General features: G+C 35.1%; 1 protein-coding gene across 3 annotated transcripts in view; it reads left to right on the forward strand.

Annotated features, from left to right (window-relative positions):
* KHDRBS2 (KH RNA binding domain containing, signal transduction associated 2) overlaps window positions 1–20,300 on the forward strand; it is a 627,085-nt gene that overhangs the window by 477,927 nt on the left and 128,858 nt on the right. The window contains exon 7 of one of the 3 annotated variants that reach the window (XM_030928982.1): window positions 18,442–18,492. The exons of the other annotated variants lie outside the window; for them this stretch is intronic. Within the exon in view, the coding sequence (XP_030784842.1) occupies window positions 18,442–18,492 (51 nt within the window). The remainder of the gene's footprint in view (window positions 1–18,441; window positions 18,493–20,300) is intronic. 3 annotated transcript variants of the gene reach the window in all.

The raw sequence follows: 20,300 nt of genomic DNA on the forward strand, positions 1-20,300 counted from the left end.
ACCCCTTATGACCCATAATTATGACATTAGAGAAAAGGGAAAGTAGGCCAGCATTATTGACTCTGAAAGTAACTGTTTGAACTTTCTGTCTTACAGTAAAGCTTGCTGCTTTTTTACTTCATAGTATAAATCTCTTCTTACCTTCAATTTGAATTTTTTTTTTAATTATTATTATGCTTTAAGTTCTAGGGTACATGTGCATAACGTGCAGGTTTGTTACATATGTATACTTATGCCATGTTGGTGTGCTGCACCCATCAACTCGTCAGCACCCATCAATTGGTCATTTATATCATGTATAACTCCCCAATGCAATCCCTCCCTCCTCCCCGCTCCCCATGATAGGCCCCAGTGTGTGATGTTCCCCTTCCCGAGTCCAAGTGATCTCATTGTTCAGTTCCCACCTATGAGTGAGAACATGTGGTGTTTGGTTTTCTCTTCTTGTGATAGTTTGCTAAGAATGATGGTTTCCAGCTGCATCCATGTCCCTACAAAGGACGCAAACTCATCCTTTTTTATGGCTGCATAGTATTCCATGGTGTATATGTGCCACATTTTCTTAATCCAGTCTGTCACAGATGGACATTTGGGTTGATTCCAAGTCTTTGCTATTGTGAATAGTGCCGCAATAAACATACGTGTGCATGTGTCTTTGTAGTAGAATAATTTATAATCCTTTGGGTATATACCCAGTAGTGGGATGGCTGGGTCATATGGTACATCTAGTTCTAGATCCTTGAGGAATTGCCATACTGTTTTCCATAATGGTTGAACTAGTTTACAATCCCACCAACAGTGTAAAAGTGTTCCTATTTCTCCACATCCTCTCCAGCACCTGTTGTTTCCTGACTTCTTAATGATTGCCATTCTAACTGGTGTGAGATGGTATCTCATTGTGGTTTTGATTTGCATTTCTCTGATGGCGAGTGATGATGAGCATTTTTTCATGTGTCTGTTGGCTATATGAATGTCTTCTTTTGAGAAATGTCTGTTCATATCCTTTGCCCACTTTTTGATGGGGTTGTTTGTTTTTTTCCTGTATATTTGTTTGAGTTCTTTGTAGATTCTGGATATTAGCCCTTTGTCAGATGAGTAGATTGCAAAAAGTTTCTCCCATTCTGTAGGTTGCCTGTTCACTCTGATGGTAGTTTCTTTTGCTGTGCAGAAGCTCTTTAGTTTAATTAGATCCCATTTGTCAATTTTGGCTTTTGCTGCCATTACTGTGATGCTCTCCTCCAGTAAAACAATAGCTGACTTATGTCTAGCTGTTGGTGCCTAAGGAAGATATGGTCTTCAGAGACCAAGTTTTGTGATAACAGGTGGAGAAAAGCATGCAAAATCATGCATATTCAGGATTATTTCAGTAGCTACTAAAACATGAAACAATAATGAACACTTTGAATAGTTACGTGACACTCAAATAGTAATGCTTTGTCTTAAGTATTAGATAGATAGAATGAGATATGTCCTGATTTGTGAATTATATATTTTTTCCTGCTTTTTAGAAGTTACAAGAGTATTTGCATAACATCATTTAGGGTTAAACCCAAAATGGTGCTCCACACCTAAGGTTTCCATAGTTTCCTTATCATACATTTAAGATATTTTTATGACTCCCTCGATCCCTGGTTTAGAAGGACTCTGTCACAGATAAATGAATTCTGCCAGTACTGCACAATAGATAAATTTTCATATTTCCACCAATTTGTTTTCCAACGTATAGCAGTTTTAAAAAATAGCATTCTATCTGCATAATATGATAGAATTGTAAGCCTCTTGTCAACACCAACTAATTGAAGTATAAATACTTTGGCCTGCAAAAGTAATATGATGACTTTGGATTGCTTAACCTTCTGTGTTATTAATATATTGTATATATGTGTTTACGTGTGTATATCCCATCTTGAATTTCTACCTAACAGGTGTAACACTAAGTATAGCCATGGTGTTATTACTTTTAGCCAATTGACACTTCATCCTTACTAAATAATTGAAGAGAGGTCATAGACATCCATTTTATTTCTCTAGTTAGTTATAGCACTGATGTCTGAATACAAATTAGATTCATCTGTTGCAAATAACACAAGGCAGTCAAAAGATTTTTCATGCTGCAGGCACATTTTTCTTATTTATTGGAAGCTTTAAAAATGTGTCCCACCTAATTTTATCTGAGTAGATAGATAATAAAACATGAAAAATTTCATAAAGTTAAAAACAGACACACTGCCTGATCTTCCTGTCATTTTGCCAACTCTTCAGACCCATCCAATAGTACCTGCATCTTTCACAATTAAAAAGTCTGAAACTTGTCTTACATGGAGTCTGTGCTTAAGGGAAATGTGGGTGGGTTTATGGAATACATTAACTAAGATTCCTGCACTGGTTGACAGGACAGGGTTCCAGAGTAGTTTGAATAGCCATTTTGTGTTGAACAAAGCGGTGGCAAAGATGAGATGATGTTCTAAATATTATTGTTCAGATGCATAAATCTCCAAGACAGTTCTGATTCCATGAGGTCGATAGTAAAAAGAAAACTAGATTAAAATTAGAGGGTATTACCATTTCAGCTCTACTCCTCCTAAGTCAGATGACTTTGAGTATAGTACTTAATCTCTCTTGAACCTCATTTTGTCATTTCAAAATTTAAGGAGAACAGGTAGACATAGATGATGTATTAAGTTGTTCACAATGTTGGTTATCCTGGGAAATATCCTCTAGTTTAAAAATAGTAGAATAAACAACAAGTGTCCTATAAGTGCATGAAGGTTGAGGAAATAAATGATGGTCCCCAGATTTTCAACACTGGTTAAGTAATTCATTAATAAGACTACAGCATATTATTGATTTTCTTAGTACCTTAACTGCTTCTGTTAAAATTTGTCTTAGAAGTCTATCTGTACCTCTCTCTCTCTATCTCTCTCTCTCATACACACACACCACACACACACACCACACACACACACCACACACACACACACACACACACACACACACACACACACACACACACACACAAACATTAGCTGCACCGATGCAGTATATTTATATTTTTTAATCTGGAAATGATGTCAATGAAATATTGTTTTATTGTAAGGCCATAAGCCAAATCCCTCAAGGGTTTGGGAAAGCATCATGTACAATTTGTGTTAAAATAATAAGTCCTTGTCTTTCTATAGTACGCTGCACTGTTCAAAGCTATTTCATATCCATTATCTCAGTAGATCTTGGCAGAGGCACTGTGAAACGGCTGTAGCTGATGGCAATATCCCTGTACTATGGAAGAAAGAAATGAAATGCTATGATTAATGAGCTGTATCCAGGGATCACACAACACAACTGATTAGTAAAAGACCCTCTGACACTTACTCATATACTCTTTTCATGCCTCATTGCCATTGCAGTTAAGATACATTAATAAGAAACATTTCATTTAGAATAGCCACATAGGCATGAGAGGGTGATTTTCAGGAACTTTCTGCAACTGATACTAGTCTGAAGTTGTCATCTCCATCTGCATTAGTTAAAATGTCAGCAGTGGATTTTGGCTGCATCTCTCCAAGGTTGAAAGCTCCAAACTTCAGATGATAACCCCCCAGCTTTTCTCACTTTCCTAATGAAATTGACAAACTTAAAAACCTGATAAAAGTAAAATCTGTGATAAGTAAAGGTATCATTCCAGCAGAAAAATATCCAGTTAGAGACCATGACAAATATACTTTGCATCCTTTTGCTTTTCTCATTGTGGGAATTTAATGTTTGAAAGAAAGAGTACAAATGAATTAAGTAACATAACATTTCTATTAACAAACCATAAATCATATATTAGTATTCAAGAAAGTTACAACACTATTTTTAAAAATTATTCTTTAAGTTCTAGGGTATATGTGCACAAGGTGCAGGTTTGTTACATATGTATACATGGGCCATGTTGGTGTGCTGCACCCATTAACTCATCGTTTACATTAGGTATATCTCCTAATGCTTTCCCTCCCCACTCCCCCCACCCCAGGACAGGCCCCCGTGTGTGATGTTCCCCTTCCTGTGTCCAAGGGTTCTCATTGTTCAGTTCCCACCTAAGAGTGAGAACATGCAGTAAAACACCAAATTTTTAAATAAATCTGTATTAAGTAAGCTTGACTGAAAATTATAAGTACACATAGACTTGTATTTTTTCTATTAAATTATCCATTTTACAAAAGGCTCCTATGCATTAAGATTTTATTGATTTTATGTTACTGTCTTAGAAAAGCAGACTTATTTTTAGTGCACCCTTTGTAATGAGAAGAATTAAACGATGAAACATACAAACAACCCGGGGAAGGTAACCAAGTCTCTATTTTGCGATTCCCATCAGCTAAGGACTTTGGCATAGTGACATCATTACATTTGCTTCCAGAGGAACAGATGTAAAAAATGCAAACACAATAGATGCATAGATGCCCTTAAACCAAAAAGAATTAGCTTTTGAGAGTATTCTTTACTTCAGTTATGATAAAGAAAATTAAACCAGAATCAGAGCTATCAAAGGTGAAATAACTCATCTTCTCTGTTGTTAATTAGTTTTCCAATGCTAAGTGATTACGTTTACATGTTGACTTCATTATGTAGTTTCATTGTATTTTTCATATGCTAGTTAAATACATATTTTTGTTTTTAAATAACAATATTGAAGAAAGTAAGGAAAATGTCTTTTGTGTTTTGGGGTTCCAAAAGTTAGGAGAATTCATTTGGCACCTCGAAATAGCTCTCTTTATTTGATTAATTCTACCCTGAGAGAATTTTTTGAAGCTATTAATGTTTAGTAATATATACAGAAATAATATTTATGGTTTAAAAAGTAAAACAGATACTCCTGAAGTTAATGGAAGTATAGGTGAAGGCTTTGTTTGCACAGAAAGTGAGAGTAAAATGATTTTCCATTTAGAAAAATCTACCAACAAACATAGATCAAGACATCAGTATTTAACAAATGTTTGTCCATTTCTCTTTTATATCTGTATGTAGCCTTCAGTCTAATTCTGGCTGTTGTATAGAAACACTTGTGGCACAGTCCTTTGAAAAAGATTCAAATGAAGGGTAGAGGAAGAAGATATATATATATATATATATATATATATATATATATATATATATTCTTTAATATATATATAATTTCTTTAAAATATATATATATATATTAAAGAAATTGAAATAATTGCTCAGGGATATTATGTTCTTTCAATAAGTTTTCTTAAAGAATTCCAGAAATATGTTTTATAAAAGAGAATCTGGGCACAACTTCAGTGTAGCCATAATATTTTTCACACCAAAATGTCTGGAAATGCATTTGCCCTTGGAAGAGCTTTTCAAGTCATTAAAGCCTGCCTTGTCTAACTACCTAGAATGATGAATGATGGAGAACTATATGCTGGGGTTTCATTTAATTTGTATCTGGAAGGAATGTTATAGCTCACGACCAAATGTCTTCCAAATAAACACCTTGTTGATTGATGTGACGCATCATAAGACAGAAGGTTTTTTGAACTGGGAATATATGATAGAAGCTGAACATATGGTATTATATAGGAAAAGAAACTCTTCCAGAATGTGTGAATGAAATAGCAGTTTCAAAGCTATTTCAAAAATATTACATTTTGGAGATGTTAGCAATTGCCTGGCCTAGAATTTAATCAACAGCAAGAGCTTTGAAAAGACTCCAGGACAAAGAATGTAGGTAATGTGAAAAATGTCACTCAGGCCAGAAAGCATTACTAACAAATTGTCATGTCTCTGTGCTGTAGACATCATTCATACCAATGTCAATAAAAGCTCCACAAACTATAATTTCATAGATACACTGAGATAGCTAAGGTAAAGAGCCTGACCATTTTGTCTTTTAAGCACCTATTCTGGTAAATCCATTGGAATATGAAAAAAGTCATGGTGTTTTATAGGAAAGTTGTAACAAAACTAAATTGCTAAATTATGACTTGTGCATATAAGTAAAGATCAGCACAAATTACATATGCCAAGTCCAAAAGGTATTTGTATTCTCTTAGGTTTTGACAAAAAATTAATTTTAATCAATGTATTAAGTTTATGAAGATAAAAATATGAACCCTAAATATACTCTTCAAAAACATTTATAAATTATGTTTTTGGCTATAGACTTAAAACCAAAAAAGCCATGGTTTGATCACTCAAGCCATTTGGACACAAAAAGTCTTGAGACTTCCATCTCACAGTTATCTTAGGTTCCAGATACACCACAGGACATCAACAGCCAGATCATGATTGGGCTTCAATCATTGTATCTTTCTCCATTTGGACTGTTCTTAGGGAGTTTGGTAATCAGCCAGTTGTCTTTTAAGAACTAACAAACAAAGTGCTAGTTGCCTAACATGGCACTTCTCAGTTTAAAGTAGAATTTTACAAATAGTTTTTTTCCTCATGCCCCTCCCAGCAATCCTTTTAGTTAAGTATTTACATAATTTCCTTTGAGGAAAATAAAGCCAGCACTTTCCCAAGGCAGAAATGGCAGCTGAATTCAAATTTCCTGATGTCGTTGCAGCTTTTATTTACCTTATCACATTATTAACACTTTTGAAGTTACTTGAAACTTTTCAGACACACACAAGACAAGAGGGAAGAGACCTATAGATAAGAAGGTATATAGGTCATACTCCAAACCATGATTAAGTGGCCTTGTTTCTAAAGTCAATCCTTAAACATGTATTTATTGTGATATTTAAAAATAATTTAGACAATTCAATACTTTCCTTTTTTTTTTTTTTTTTCTTTTGAGGTAGTATCTTGCTCTATTGCCCAGGCTGGAATGCAGTAACCCAAACGTGCCTCCCTTCAACCTCAACCTGCTGGGATCAAGTGATCCTCCTGCCTCGGCTCCTGTGTAGCTGGGACCACAAATGTGTACTAGCACACTTAGCGAATTTATTGGAGAGATGAGAGTCTCACTTTGTTGCCCAGGCTGGTCTCAAACTCCTGGACTCAAGCAGTCCTCCCACCTCGGTCTCTCAAAGTTCTGGGATTACAGGCATGAGCCATCACACCAGGAAAAATACTTTCCTTTTTCATTAGTGTACAAATATCCTCACTTTATATAATGACTTATTCCTAATTATGCTCAGAATATGCTCACAGTTTACTATAGTTAAGATTGCCTTTGGACATTTTTGTGAAAATTGTTATGTAATTAAATTGTTCCTTAAGTTATTCTATAATATTGGCATGTTTTGAATAGATAATTTCATTTTCTTTACCAAAAAGGAATTGTTTTCTTAATATAATTGTATTTTCACTATGAGATTTAAGAAGACATTTGAGAAATTTTAGATAAATCTATTGATATTATATACATTTTATGTGCACTGAGTATATTAATTTCATTTGTAAAGATACAGAAACCTTTTTTTAATTGGGTTATACTATGAAGGTTCATGTATTAGTCATTTGCTCAGAATTCAATTTTTCTCAGGAAAATAATGTTATAAATATTGACTAAATCAAAATACCTTTCAAAAGTCCCTTTAAGTAATGGTATAAATGAAGGAATCACAGAAACAATAATAATATTGATAGAAACATATTTTATTAATTAAAAGTAAGGGTACATTATAAACTTAATGCTAAAATGCCACACACACACACACACACACACACACACACACACACATTTGTCTTATCTTCAGGAGTTGGACAACTGGTAATGCTTTAGGGGTAAATAGGTATGTAACCTTTCTATCATTTGTGGTTTTTTAGTCTATAATGTAATAAGACATTAACAATAAGGCAGTCATTTGAAATGTCCTTTAACGCTCTGAGTTCCTTTGGTATAGAAATTACTGAACATGTCTTTAAAAGGCTTAAGGAGCCTCAATGCTAATCACAAAGATTTAATAACTTCAAAAAGAAGAAAAGCACTGATCTTCTGACCTGTTATTATGTTCAGTGCATTTTTAAGTATGTTAAGAGAAGTACATCTGATCTAATATAAATTTTCTCAAATTTTCAGACATAAATTTTTTATTTAAAAGTAAGCTTTTCAAATAAAAAATTATTTAGAAACATTTTTCCCTTTCTTAATGATATATAAAATAATAGCCTATCTTATCATCATTTTATATTTTGCAGAATAAAATATTACAGATGTCTAAATTATCTACATCACTAATATCATTTTTACATTATTATCATGACTAATAGCAAGCTTTGGAGTATATTATTACCAATAAACTCAAGCATGTATTCCAACTGCCACTTTACCATTTGGCTCAAAGTTAGAATGGCAAGCTAGCCTTAACCTGGACCCAGGCCATGACATTAGACCTACAAATGGGAAACCAAAGACACAAGTGCCAAGTTAAAGCAGACAGGCTAATGAGAAGAGGTTGGCCTGCCAGCCTGTTTGTCAACTAGAATAGAAAGGAATGGGAATTAAAAGTTTCAAAACTAAATTCTGTATGATGAATGCAGAATTGCAGAATTCAATAGTCAGTGGAGTATTCAACATTCATCTCTCTTGATCACGTAAGGGAAAGTTGAAGACAGGTTCCCAAAATGTTCTATGGTTTACCAATTATTTTTTTCCAATTTTCTTTCTTAGACAGTGAGTTATATAAGGACACATTTAGAGAAGACTTGGATAGGTATCAGAGAAGACCTCTAACAATAACTCCTGAATGTATAGCTGTCAATTTGTCGTTCTTGAAATTCACTCCAGACTTACCCCAAACAGGAAAAGACAACAAAAGCAAACCACTCAGAACTTAGCTAGGCTGAGTGTGAGTCTACATTTCTTTACCCTGAGAGTGAGCTCTACCGTATCAATATACCCTCCACTTTCCAGTGTTGTCTGCTTGGAGAATTGAATTAGAGAGGGCATGGAAATTGAGGGTTCATATTATGTTTTATATTTCTTTTTCTTCAGGCTTCTCAGACTATCATCTATATTCAGCATGCAATTATCTATCTGTTTTTTTAACTTAGAATAGATTCAGAGTAGTAGACAACTTGAATAGGTATGGTAAAGAGTTAATTCCCTTGAAATTTTTCTGAAGCATCTATGAGCAGGCATATGGGGGAAGATGGAAAAAGTGGGTTTTTAAATGTGTCTCCTGTCTGCATGTTGCTTTGCAGTTGGAGTAATCTGGCCATGACAGATCACTGTCATGAGAGAACCTTTTGTTCTCTCACTCTGATGCGTTCTCTCTAGGTCCCAGACTATGGGTCCAGTCTTTGTCCTGACTAGTGTTACTGCACCCAAGATTTATACTATGTGTGACTCCAGTTTTACATTGATATATCACTATTAACTTGCATGAAAATGATTTGATACATGAGTTTATGGGCACCATTTTCTGCTTTACTTCTTGCTTTACTTGTAATGTGACTCTATAAATATCTGTGTTTCCCACCGTGCTTAATTGACCTGCTAACAAATAGTTTTAATAAGATTACTGTATTACCTTTTACTAGGTTTTTTTGATCTTCTAAGATTTTTTGGGCTTATCTCTTGCTCAATTCAGTTTATTTTTCTAAGCCAGTAACAAGGCAATTTCCCTAAAATTTTCAATCCAATCGGGTGCAGTGGCTCATATCTGCACTCATAATCCCAGCACTTTGGGAGGCCAAGGTGGGAGGATTGCCTGAGCTCAGGAGTCGCCACAAGCCTGGGCAACACCGTGAAACCCCATCTCTACTAAAATACAAAAAAATTATCTGGGCATGGTGATGGGTGCCTGTAGTCCCAGCCCCTCGGGAGGCTGAGGCAGGAGAACTGCTTTAACCTGGGAGGCGGAGGTTGCGGTGAGCCGAGATCTCACCACTGCACTCCAGCCTGGGTGACAGAGCAAGACTGTGTCTCAACAACAACAACAACAACATTCTCAATCCCAACTACACACACACATGCACACAATGTCAGCTATATACACACTAAAACGTACATCCGTGTTATATTAATAGATAGTAGAAAATTAGTTTGAATAGAAAATACTTCTATATAACTCTCTGGAGTTAAAGACTGCATACATTTTTAAAGAATCATTTTACTTGTACTTAATGGTTTTCAGAGTAAATTAATAATCCTAACCCACTGTATAGTAGTTAAGAGAAATGCTTTAAACACAACTTAAGTTTCATTTGTTAATTTGACAAACTAATGTGAAGCATCCCCTATGTGTCATGCATACAAAGATCAATAAAAGACAAATGAAAGATAGCAAAAATATACAAAGATAAATACAATATTGTTATCTGCCATCAAAGGTCTTATGATGGTCAGTGTAAAACCTTGTGATAAATGTTTAATGTGATAAATACTTTAAGAAGCACATCAAAGAACAGGGCAAGGAACAGAGAAGAATGAGGGGACTTGCTGAAATGCAGAAATGGTTACCTCTCAGTAGCCTGAGGGATACACAGAAGGTATATAGAGGAAAGGACCTTTGAGCTAAGACTTAAAGTATAATATCTTTTAATGACTTACTCAGTGGTTATGATAAACTCTTGATGCTTTATCAAATGCTAGGTTAATAATGAAATGAAAGATAATTGACAAAAATTAACCATACAAAGAATAATGAAAGGGAGCTTATAACCCTTCACCCACACCTGTAACTTGTAGTTCTGTTTGCTAATCTGAACCTTTTAGGCCTTACTCCTGAATTTACCTTCTCAGAAATCCTTCTTTTATACCCTCTTAAGATACCGGCACCTTTTCTTTGTAGACTTTGTCAAAATTGATAATCAGATGTGATCTCTGTGCTTATTTGTGCATTGAAGCATCATGAGATGGTTGAGCTAATACGCAGGATCAGATTGTCACATTGAATCCATGGATCAGAGCTTGTACCCAGCATGAATATCTGTTAAGAATATCAAGGATTCAGGAAATCCGGAAGGCTTGGGCAAAGGACAGAGAGGTCTGAACATCATAGATGTCTCCCAGTTCCTTCTTTCTTGCATCAGACATGCATGTCAGTGCCAGAATGATCAGTGATGTCTGTGGGTGAGGTCCACAGGGTTACCTCACAGAACAGGGAGGATTTAAATTGTGCAATATCTCCACTTTATACCTGCTATGGACCTAATCATGCTCTTCCCACAGCCCATGAATTCATATGCTGAACTGTCCTCCAATGTGATGTATTTGGGAATAAGGCCATTGGAAGATAACTGGGTTTAAATGAGGTTGTGAGAGTAAGGTCTTCATGATGGGATTAGCGCCTTTATAAGAAGAGACACTAGAGAGACTGCTATATCTTTCTGTTAGCCATGTGAGAACACAGCAAGAGGGTGTGATCTGCAAGCCAGAAAGAGAGTCCTCACCAGAGTCGGACCACATTGGTACTCTGATCTTGGACTACCAGCCTCCGGAACCGTGAGAAAATTAATTTCTGTTGTTTAATCCACCCAGTCTATGGTGTTTTGTTTAGGCAATCTGAGTGGACAAATATGTACCCCAGAGAGCTGTCCAAGTTACTTTTATTGTACAAGGAACTATGCCTTAAAAATCCATAGATACTAGATTTATTGACTCTAATGAATCTTTTAGCAGGAACATCCTGCCTAGCATTTTCAATATAGAAAATTGTTTCCTCCTAACAGGCATCATGTGTCAGCTTACCTGGAGGTTCAGTGGATAAGAAAATAAATGAAGTTCTGGCTTCTTCTTCCCCAAAGAGCAACACTCACATCCCGACTTCTACAAAGTTAGTTGGGGGATCACAGGCAGCCTGCGTTAACATCCTCCTCCCAACTGTAACCTAGAGGATGAGAGGGACTTTGTGCATTTTGAGCACCACAGTGAATCCTGGGCTTTGCAAGTCATCTAGTACAGAGCTATTGAAAGAATGAATGACCTGATGATGTTTATTATCTACTGGGTGAAACTATAACTTATATTTGTTTGTTCTAAATATGCTTCCCTCACTGAAGCCCCAAAAAGTATATACTTCCAGCATGAGGTGATTGAAATAATCATTGAAATGACTGTCCTGTATTTTCTAATGAAGTAAGCAGTTGATATAATTTTATATAGTCTCAATTATTTCCTTGCTAAAATTGCGTTCTAGTAGATATCGAATAATTGAGGAAAAGAACACAGGCCTTGGAATCTTCTAGCTAGCTGTGTCATGTTAGGATGGGTTCACTTTTAATATTGTTTTGGTTTCTGTAACTCACACTAAAAAAAAATTATGAAAGTACTCTGCTTTCAAAAAACTTGCCAAATTTTATGGTAAGGGTTTGTGAGTAGAAATGTCTCCCAAAGAACCACTGCATTTTATACAAATAAGTGTTTCAAGGGCAGATAGGAAATAGTGAATCATCCTATTATTTTAAACACTCAACATGAGTTTCTTTAGAGGGCAGAAAGGTAAAATTTATAACTAATTAATAAATACTACATGTATGAGGCAGGTTGCTAGCATTAACCAGATGACACACTAACTGGGGTAAATGAAAAGAGCTAACAAGGGGGCCATTTCAACTAGGGATGGTGGAGCAGCCAGAAGCCAGTAACAGTAGGAGGCTTTAAAACTCCTCCTCTGAAGGGGCAAACAGGAGGCAATGTTAAGAAATCTGTAAAAGTAGCCACCATGGAAGAGTGGCTGTCAGACAGGAGCCACTGTCAAACCTTGGCCCATCAGAAGAGAGCAGATGTGGCAATGGGATATATATATCCTCATCTTTTTCCCTTTCTTTCCTCTGATTTCTTGCCAGTGCCTGCTCCTGCACTCATAATCCCAGCACTTTGGGAGGCCAAGGTGGGAGGATTGCCTGAGCTCAGGAGTCGCCACAAGCCTGGGCAACACCGTGAAACCCCATCTCTACTAAAATACAAAAAAATTATCTGGGCATGGTGATGGGTGCCTGTAGTCCCAGCCCCTCGGGAGGCTGAGGCAGGAGAACTGCTTTAACCTGGGAGGCGGAGGTTGCGGTGAGCCGAGATCTCACCACTGCACTCCAGCCTGGGTGACAGAGCAAGACTGTGTCTCAACAACAACAACAACAACATTCTCAATCCCAACTACACACACACACGCACACAATGTCAGCTATATACACACTAAAACGTACATCCGTGTTATATTAATAGATAGTAGAAAATTAGTTTGAATAGAAAATACTTCTATATAACTCTCTGGAGTTAAAGACGGCTTAACATAGGAGAAATCCAGGTGTTAAGAGAGCTTGGGGATGCAGTCTAGAGAGGTCTCCTGGTGTACAAAGAAAAGTGGATGAGACAAATTTTAATTATGGGAAGCAAAACCTTAAAATACACCCATAAAACCCCTAAAAAATGCCACAGTTATTTACATGAAGACCAGGGTCAAGGACTAAAAATAATTCAGGGGGAAAATAAAACATTGGAAAAACTCCTTCTTTGATTATTTGCAACCCAGAAGTATTTTTACATCTATGTTATCAGGTTAAGAATGTCCTATCTCTCCAACAGAGACAAATCATCCAAGTGGTGGCATCTGAATCTAGCACTGCTTCTCACAGTTATTTACCCATCAATTTTACAGTGCTTAGTATGTGGCAGGTACTGCTCTAAATTTTTTTAAAATATTGACTTATTTAATTTAATCTTCATACAGTGAGGTGAACTAGGTTCTATTCTCATCACCTCCATTGAGTACACGAGGACACCAAGACTCAAAGAGGTGAAGTAGTTTTCCCTACACAGACAATAGGTGGTAGAACTACCATCTGAACCCAGATTCTTGGGCTGTAGGGTCTGTGTTCCTAGCCACTATAATGTGTCACATCCTTTATGGGGGACTTGTTGCGTGACTACAAGCACATATAAATTTTAAACTGTCACTATGTCCACATATCAAAGGGAATGATTTTTCTTAGATTAATTTTTACAACCCTCTTAACTGTGTTCATTTACTTGTAAGACCTTTAAAGAAGAAATGCATTTTCTACTCAAAATCAAACAACTACAAAAAATATTCAGGATAATTTTGGTGTAAGTACACATAGGTTAGGGCATTATTTGTCAGAGCTAGAAATTTAGAGGTACATTAGAAGATTAAGTGTGATTAGATGCAGAATCATGGCAACTATTTATATGAGCAAATCCAGCATTTACACTGTCAATCCCAAAGACTCAGAATATGTTTTGCCTATGGAAACACTATTTTAAATTGATAATTCATTTCATTTCACAAGAAAGAAAATGTGCACTTTGTCAGATGACAATTCATTGAAAAACATAATGTTTAAAGGTTGCAATGACATTTTATAGAAATACTATTTTAGCGTAAATTAGTTTTATTTTCAGACTCTATGTTCTTTTTCTATATGCTTTTGTCTAATGAAATAAATTCCTCCTTGCTTTCAACTAAAATAGCATAAATATTAAAGTGAAGATTAACTTTGTGATAAAAAGTTTCGCATCTCTGAAAATTGTCCAGATAAGAATTGTGAAATGATAGATTTTAATAATCTATGCATAAGCATTTTCCCAGTTTTAATACTGGTGAATATTTGGCAATGTGGACAGTTGGCCATTTGAATGACATGACTATGATTAATGTACTACTCTTATTTTTAAAATGTGTAGTAAATATGATTTTTAGGAAGCTTAGATTTCTGGTAAATATTTAAATATTGTACATAAACAAGTATTTGCAGACAATCTATTTAACTGAATTTGACCACATTATACTATTATGTATAACAGAAATGATTTAATGTCATATTAATAAAACTTAAAATCTCCCTAGTTATGTATGTTATATGAAATTTTCAAAGTATCTTAAATTTCCTGAGAAATTTGAAAGTGTGGAAATTCTAAAATGCATGTTTTTCAGTGCTCCAATTTTAGTACAAAGTAGAATCCTGCACTTTCAACAGTTGTTGATGTCTTAGTCCATTATACTGCTGTGAAGAACTACCTGAGACTGGGTAGTTTATGAAGAAAAGAGGGTTAATTGACTCACAATTCCTCAGGCTTAACAAGAAGCATGGCTGGGAGGGCTCAGGAAACTTAGAATCATGGCAGAAGGCTAAGGGGAATCAAGCACATCTTCACATGGCAGCAGGAGAGAGAGAGAATGTGAAGCGGGAGCGCTACACACTTTCAAATAACCCGGTTTTGTGAGAACTCTATCATGAGACGGCACAAGGGGGATGGTTCAAAACCATTAGAAAAACACCTTCATGATCCATTCACCTCCCACCAGGCCCTCCAACACTCAGCATCACAATTTGACATGAGATTTGGGTGGGGACTGAGCCAAACCATATCAGTTGACTAGACAAGATGAATAAAAATGGGAGCATAAACTTTACCAGATTCAGAGCTTTGTTTATTGTAAACACAACTGCTTGGTACTCTTGAACTTTTAAAGTTATGCATATCTTGTATTATTAAAATTAAAAAATTTTCTTTTGGGAAAACTCTGAAGATACAAGTAAATATTTTCTGTTTGTTTTTTGTGTCACCAAATTAAAAAGAATTGATTGTTAATATTTCTACATGATTTAACTTGGATCTCATATTTTGGAGCATTTATTTCAGGCATTATTTCTTCCTTAAGAGATTCTTATACACATTTTACTGGTCCTTGATTTCTCAGTTTTAATTTTATAATCTCCAAATTGTGAGTAGCCACACATTTTTGAAAACTGTAAATTTGAACAACCTATACTTCCAGTACAAAGTCATCTTAAATCCACATACTCAGGAGATAAAATGTATGTTACCAGGAAGCAACAATTCATCAATACCTCCCAAAATTCAGGAAAAGTGATAGATAATGGAAAGCCATTTTGAAGGAATTACCTCGTTGATGAGGATAATCATAAAATTAACTGATTTGTTAAAATATGTATCATGTTCTGAGAGAAGTATCACATAATAAGACAATATCCTGGAAGAAATATTCTATTTCTGAGTTTGCTCACTTAGCACGTTAGACTGTATCTTTAACCATCAGATAAATTCTTCACAATCTCTGCAATCTCTTTATGTAAAGAAAGTACTTCTTTACATAAAATTGTATAGAGAATAGCAGTGATATTCTGCAAAAGACTGCACATGCTTTATCAGAAAATGTATTTAATTTTAGCTTAATATCAAAAATTATATACAACTTTTAATAGGGCTCCAATATAAACTGAATTTTTCCTCTCTGATGATCTGGGGAAAACCGTTAGTGAGAACTAAGAAATGTTAGCAATGTGGTATGCATGTCTCCCCAGTCCTCCTTCCTTGGTTGTGGCAGAATATTAAAACATACTCATGGCCCCTTTGCTACTGAGTCTAGTCAGAGACATAGAATTTACTTTAACTCAGTAAAACGTAGCAACCAACACCTATCAGCTAGAATGACCCCATCATGCATTATTTAACATATATATGTTACCCTAGGCATTGTACCAGACACTGGAGATTTAATAGTAAAAAACCAAATACCCACATAGGAATAGTGCCTGTCCTTATGCAGATGACCAACTGGTGGAATACAGGGTTACAAATCAGAGAGCTAACTATGATAGACTGTTTCAAGGGTTGTAATCGAAATAATATGAGTTATCATGGGTACAGAGAAAAGAGACACTGATCTCTTCTGAGGAGATGTGAGAGAGTATTTAGCTGAGGTTATAACCCATGTCACAGCTTAGAGAGTGAAGATAGAGTTTGAGAAGGAGACAGCTTGTTTGTAAGACTGCATTGCTGACATAGTGCAGAAAACTGAACACAAAAGCATAGAGGAGGGAGTAGAAATAGGTTAGCTGGAGAGTTAATCTAAGGCTACATAAATAAATAAGAAAAATTTTAGGGTGTTTTAAGAAGTTAGACTTTATCCTAAGAATCACAGAAAACCGTGAGAAGATTTTTAAGTATGCTAGAAAGAGACCTGAGTTTTGTGGAGAATTAGGTACTGGTAAAACCATATGAATTCACTCTAGCCCAAACCCAGTATGCAGAGACCAGGATCCTTCATTTCCTGGATACTTCTTTCTTAAGTCACTCAGAGATACTGCAGAATTAGCACTCCCAATTTTTTAACATTGGAGCTTCCACTCCTCTTTTTAATCATTGTTTCTTCTTTTCATCTTAGTATATTATATCAAATTTCAATAACTTCTTAAGAGTCCCTAACGTCTTTTTTCCATCCTTTTCTCTTCCTCTGTCTCTGTATTGCCTGCTCTCCCTTTTTTTTTTAACTTAGAGAGGTTTTTCTTGCCTAATATTCTGATTTTAACAATTGAAAGGTCTTTTTAAAAGAGGAAGGCAGCGAAATATCCTTTCTGAATGGAACTGATGTGAAGAACAGTAGAGTTGCATCTTATCATAGTAGATATTATCTTGGCAAGTTGAATATGAAAGAATAAGTGAAATTCCTATGTAAATTGTGTGGCACTTTTTAGGGATTTTTCCCTGTGATACAAGCCTCTGGGTTTTAAGATGTGAGATGCGGACGTGTGCTAAAAAAACTTAATCACTTTAATCTATGGAAGTTGTCGATCAAAATACAGAACTCCACATAGACAGCCTTAGGCATATCAGCACCCTAATTACAGAAAGTCTGGCCTGTCACCGATGTTTTAACACTTGATTTATTTCCCATTCAATTTGTTCAATAGAGCCAGAGTTAATTGGTTTTCCAAATGAGTATTAAAAATATAAAGATCTAGCTTCATTAAGTGGAAGCTATACTTATTATGCACCAATGACTTGTAAGTCTATGTAAAGGTTAGTAGGGTGAAATTTCAGGGCATTGTACAGAAAACCACAGCTCTAAGTTGGCACTAATATAGCTAATAACTAATAAATATCCAAAGCCATAATAGTAAAAACAGAGAAAAGTTTATGAACTAAAAATTCTCCCCAAAACCATAGGTATCTAAACAGACTGTGTAAAAACATAGCATTGTATTTTTCAAATCTAATGCATTTTACTTTCTTTAGAAATAGATATTTAGATTTTTCTTATAGCAAAGGAAAAAAATGTCTAATGTACCATTGGATATGTAGCACACTGTATTTTTATATAGTGCTTAATATTTCTATAATTGCCATTCTTCTTTGGTACAGCAATGCATTTAATGTGATATTTTGATACCATAAGTGACAAATGGGGGACTAAATAAAGAAACGTAATGTGTATTGGGATAGTTCTGTGCTCCTACATGGACACAAGAAAATCATAAAGTGGTGATTTTCATCTTACCATTTTCCACAATAAGTGCTTTTTTAAAAAACTTGAACACCATCATCAGTAATGTACTGTCAAATGTAATTCTCAAGAAATGCAATCATCACTTTGGAACTGAGTCATCATTCAGGGGGCAGCATTTGCATTCTTTGTAGAAAAACTAGAGAAATCAGATTGCTTGTGAAAAGTTTTTTAGAAAACCTGAATATTATCTACAAGTATAGAACTCATACCTCTGTACCTCTCCTTAATGTTTCAGCCATCATTACCACTTTCCTTGTTTTTTGATATGGTGGCAAAATATCACCAGGTAAGTTGTCTCAAGTAGAAATACTAAAAATTGAAGTGGACTAACTTCTAGCTACTGCATAAATTGTAAAAGTGCATGGTTTAAATCAGGACAACACTCATAGATTTAAAAGGGATATTTTTCACACTTAAATATTAACATAAAATGTATGTGGGAGAGTTCTAAATGTCACCTTGAATGAATATGGTGAGTTAATTTTGTTTCATTACGTAATATGGCATTCTACATTTTAGTAGATTTATTCTTTAAGAATAAATGAGTCTGTCTTTGCAAAACTGGATTTTCAAAACGGATAACACTTGTATTTGTTTCATAGCATTGTGATAACGAAGTACCACAAACTGAGTGAGTTAAAACAAAAGACATTTATTTTTCTCATAGTTCTGGAGGCTAGAAGTCCAATATGTCAGCAGAATCACACTCCTTTTAAGACTCAGGGTGGACTCTTTCCTTGCCTCTCCCTGGCGTCTAATGTTAGCCATCAATTTTTGGCATTCCTTGGCTTGCAGCTACATTACTCCAGTTTCTTCTTCTGTCTACACATGTATTCTCTCTGTATGTCTCCATCTTCACACAGGCATCTTCCTTCTTCATATTAGGACACCAGCCATGTGGGATTAGGATCCACACTAAGGACTGCCTCCAAATTTGATTGTATCTAAAAAGACCTTATTTTCAAATAAGGTCACGTTCACAGTTTTCAGGGGTTCATATTTAAAACATATCTCTTTAGGGACACAATGTAACCAATAACAACTCTTTTGTGGAAGTAAGCACTATGCGTAATTATTTAATTAAAATTTAGTTAGTGTTTTAACAAATAGTTAGAAGTCTAAGGGATACATTATTCCATCTCACAACAGTGTGCTTTTAGATTTGGTAGAGTGAGTTTGGGCTTACTAAGGAACTTTTGATATTTATGAGTGCTCTATTAAGCTAAGCAGCATGGTTGAAAATCCTTCCTAATATAAAATGTTGTGTTTATTGATTCAGCTTTAATATTATAAAATTTTTAATATTATATATTTATATAATATTAAATTATATAAATAATAATATATATTATTAATATACTATTAATATATTAATATAATACTTATTAATATATTAATAATATAAATAATAATAACTAATATTATAATATTTTAATATTATAAAAAGTTTGTTAAGTTTTAAACTGTATGCCATTCCGAGTAGTGTGATGCCTTCCCACTCTGTTCCTCCTGGAAAATGAGTCATCCCTTTGTCTAGCATATACATGCTGTATATGCCACCTGCTTCCTACTGTAAAGGAAAAACTCATAGTACAATTTTCCCTCTGTATCCATGGATTCTGCATCCATGAATTCAACCAACCTTGGGTGGAAAATATTTGGAAAAAAAATGGGTGGTCCAGAATATTTTCTTGTTGTTATATACTAAACAATGCAGTATAACAACTATTTACATGTCATTTACATTATATTAGGTATTAGAAGTAATCCAGAGATGTCTTAAAGTATACAGGAGGATGTGTGTAGGTTATATACATGTAGGTTATATACTAATACTATACCATTTTATATAAGGAACTTGAGCTTCTGTGCTCAAGTTTAGTTACCTGCAGAGTCCTTAAACCAATCTCTGAAAGATGCTGAGGAACAACTGTATAAACAGAGTTCCGTACTATCCACAGGTCCAGACATCTGCTGGGGATCTTGGATCATATCCCCAGCAGATAAGGGGAGACTACTGTATTTTCACTGTGTTATTTATGCCCACCCCTCACCGCACTCATTTGAACCCAAACAAATCCATGCAATTCTAAA

This window comes from Rhinopithecus roxellana, chromosome 4 (genome assembly GCF_007565055.1).
Source record: "Rhinopithecus roxellana isolate Shanxi Qingling chromosome 4, ASM756505v1, whole genome shotgun sequence".
NCBI lineage: Eukaryota > Metazoa > Chordata > Mammalia > Primates > Cercopithecidae > Rhinopithecus > Rhinopithecus roxellana.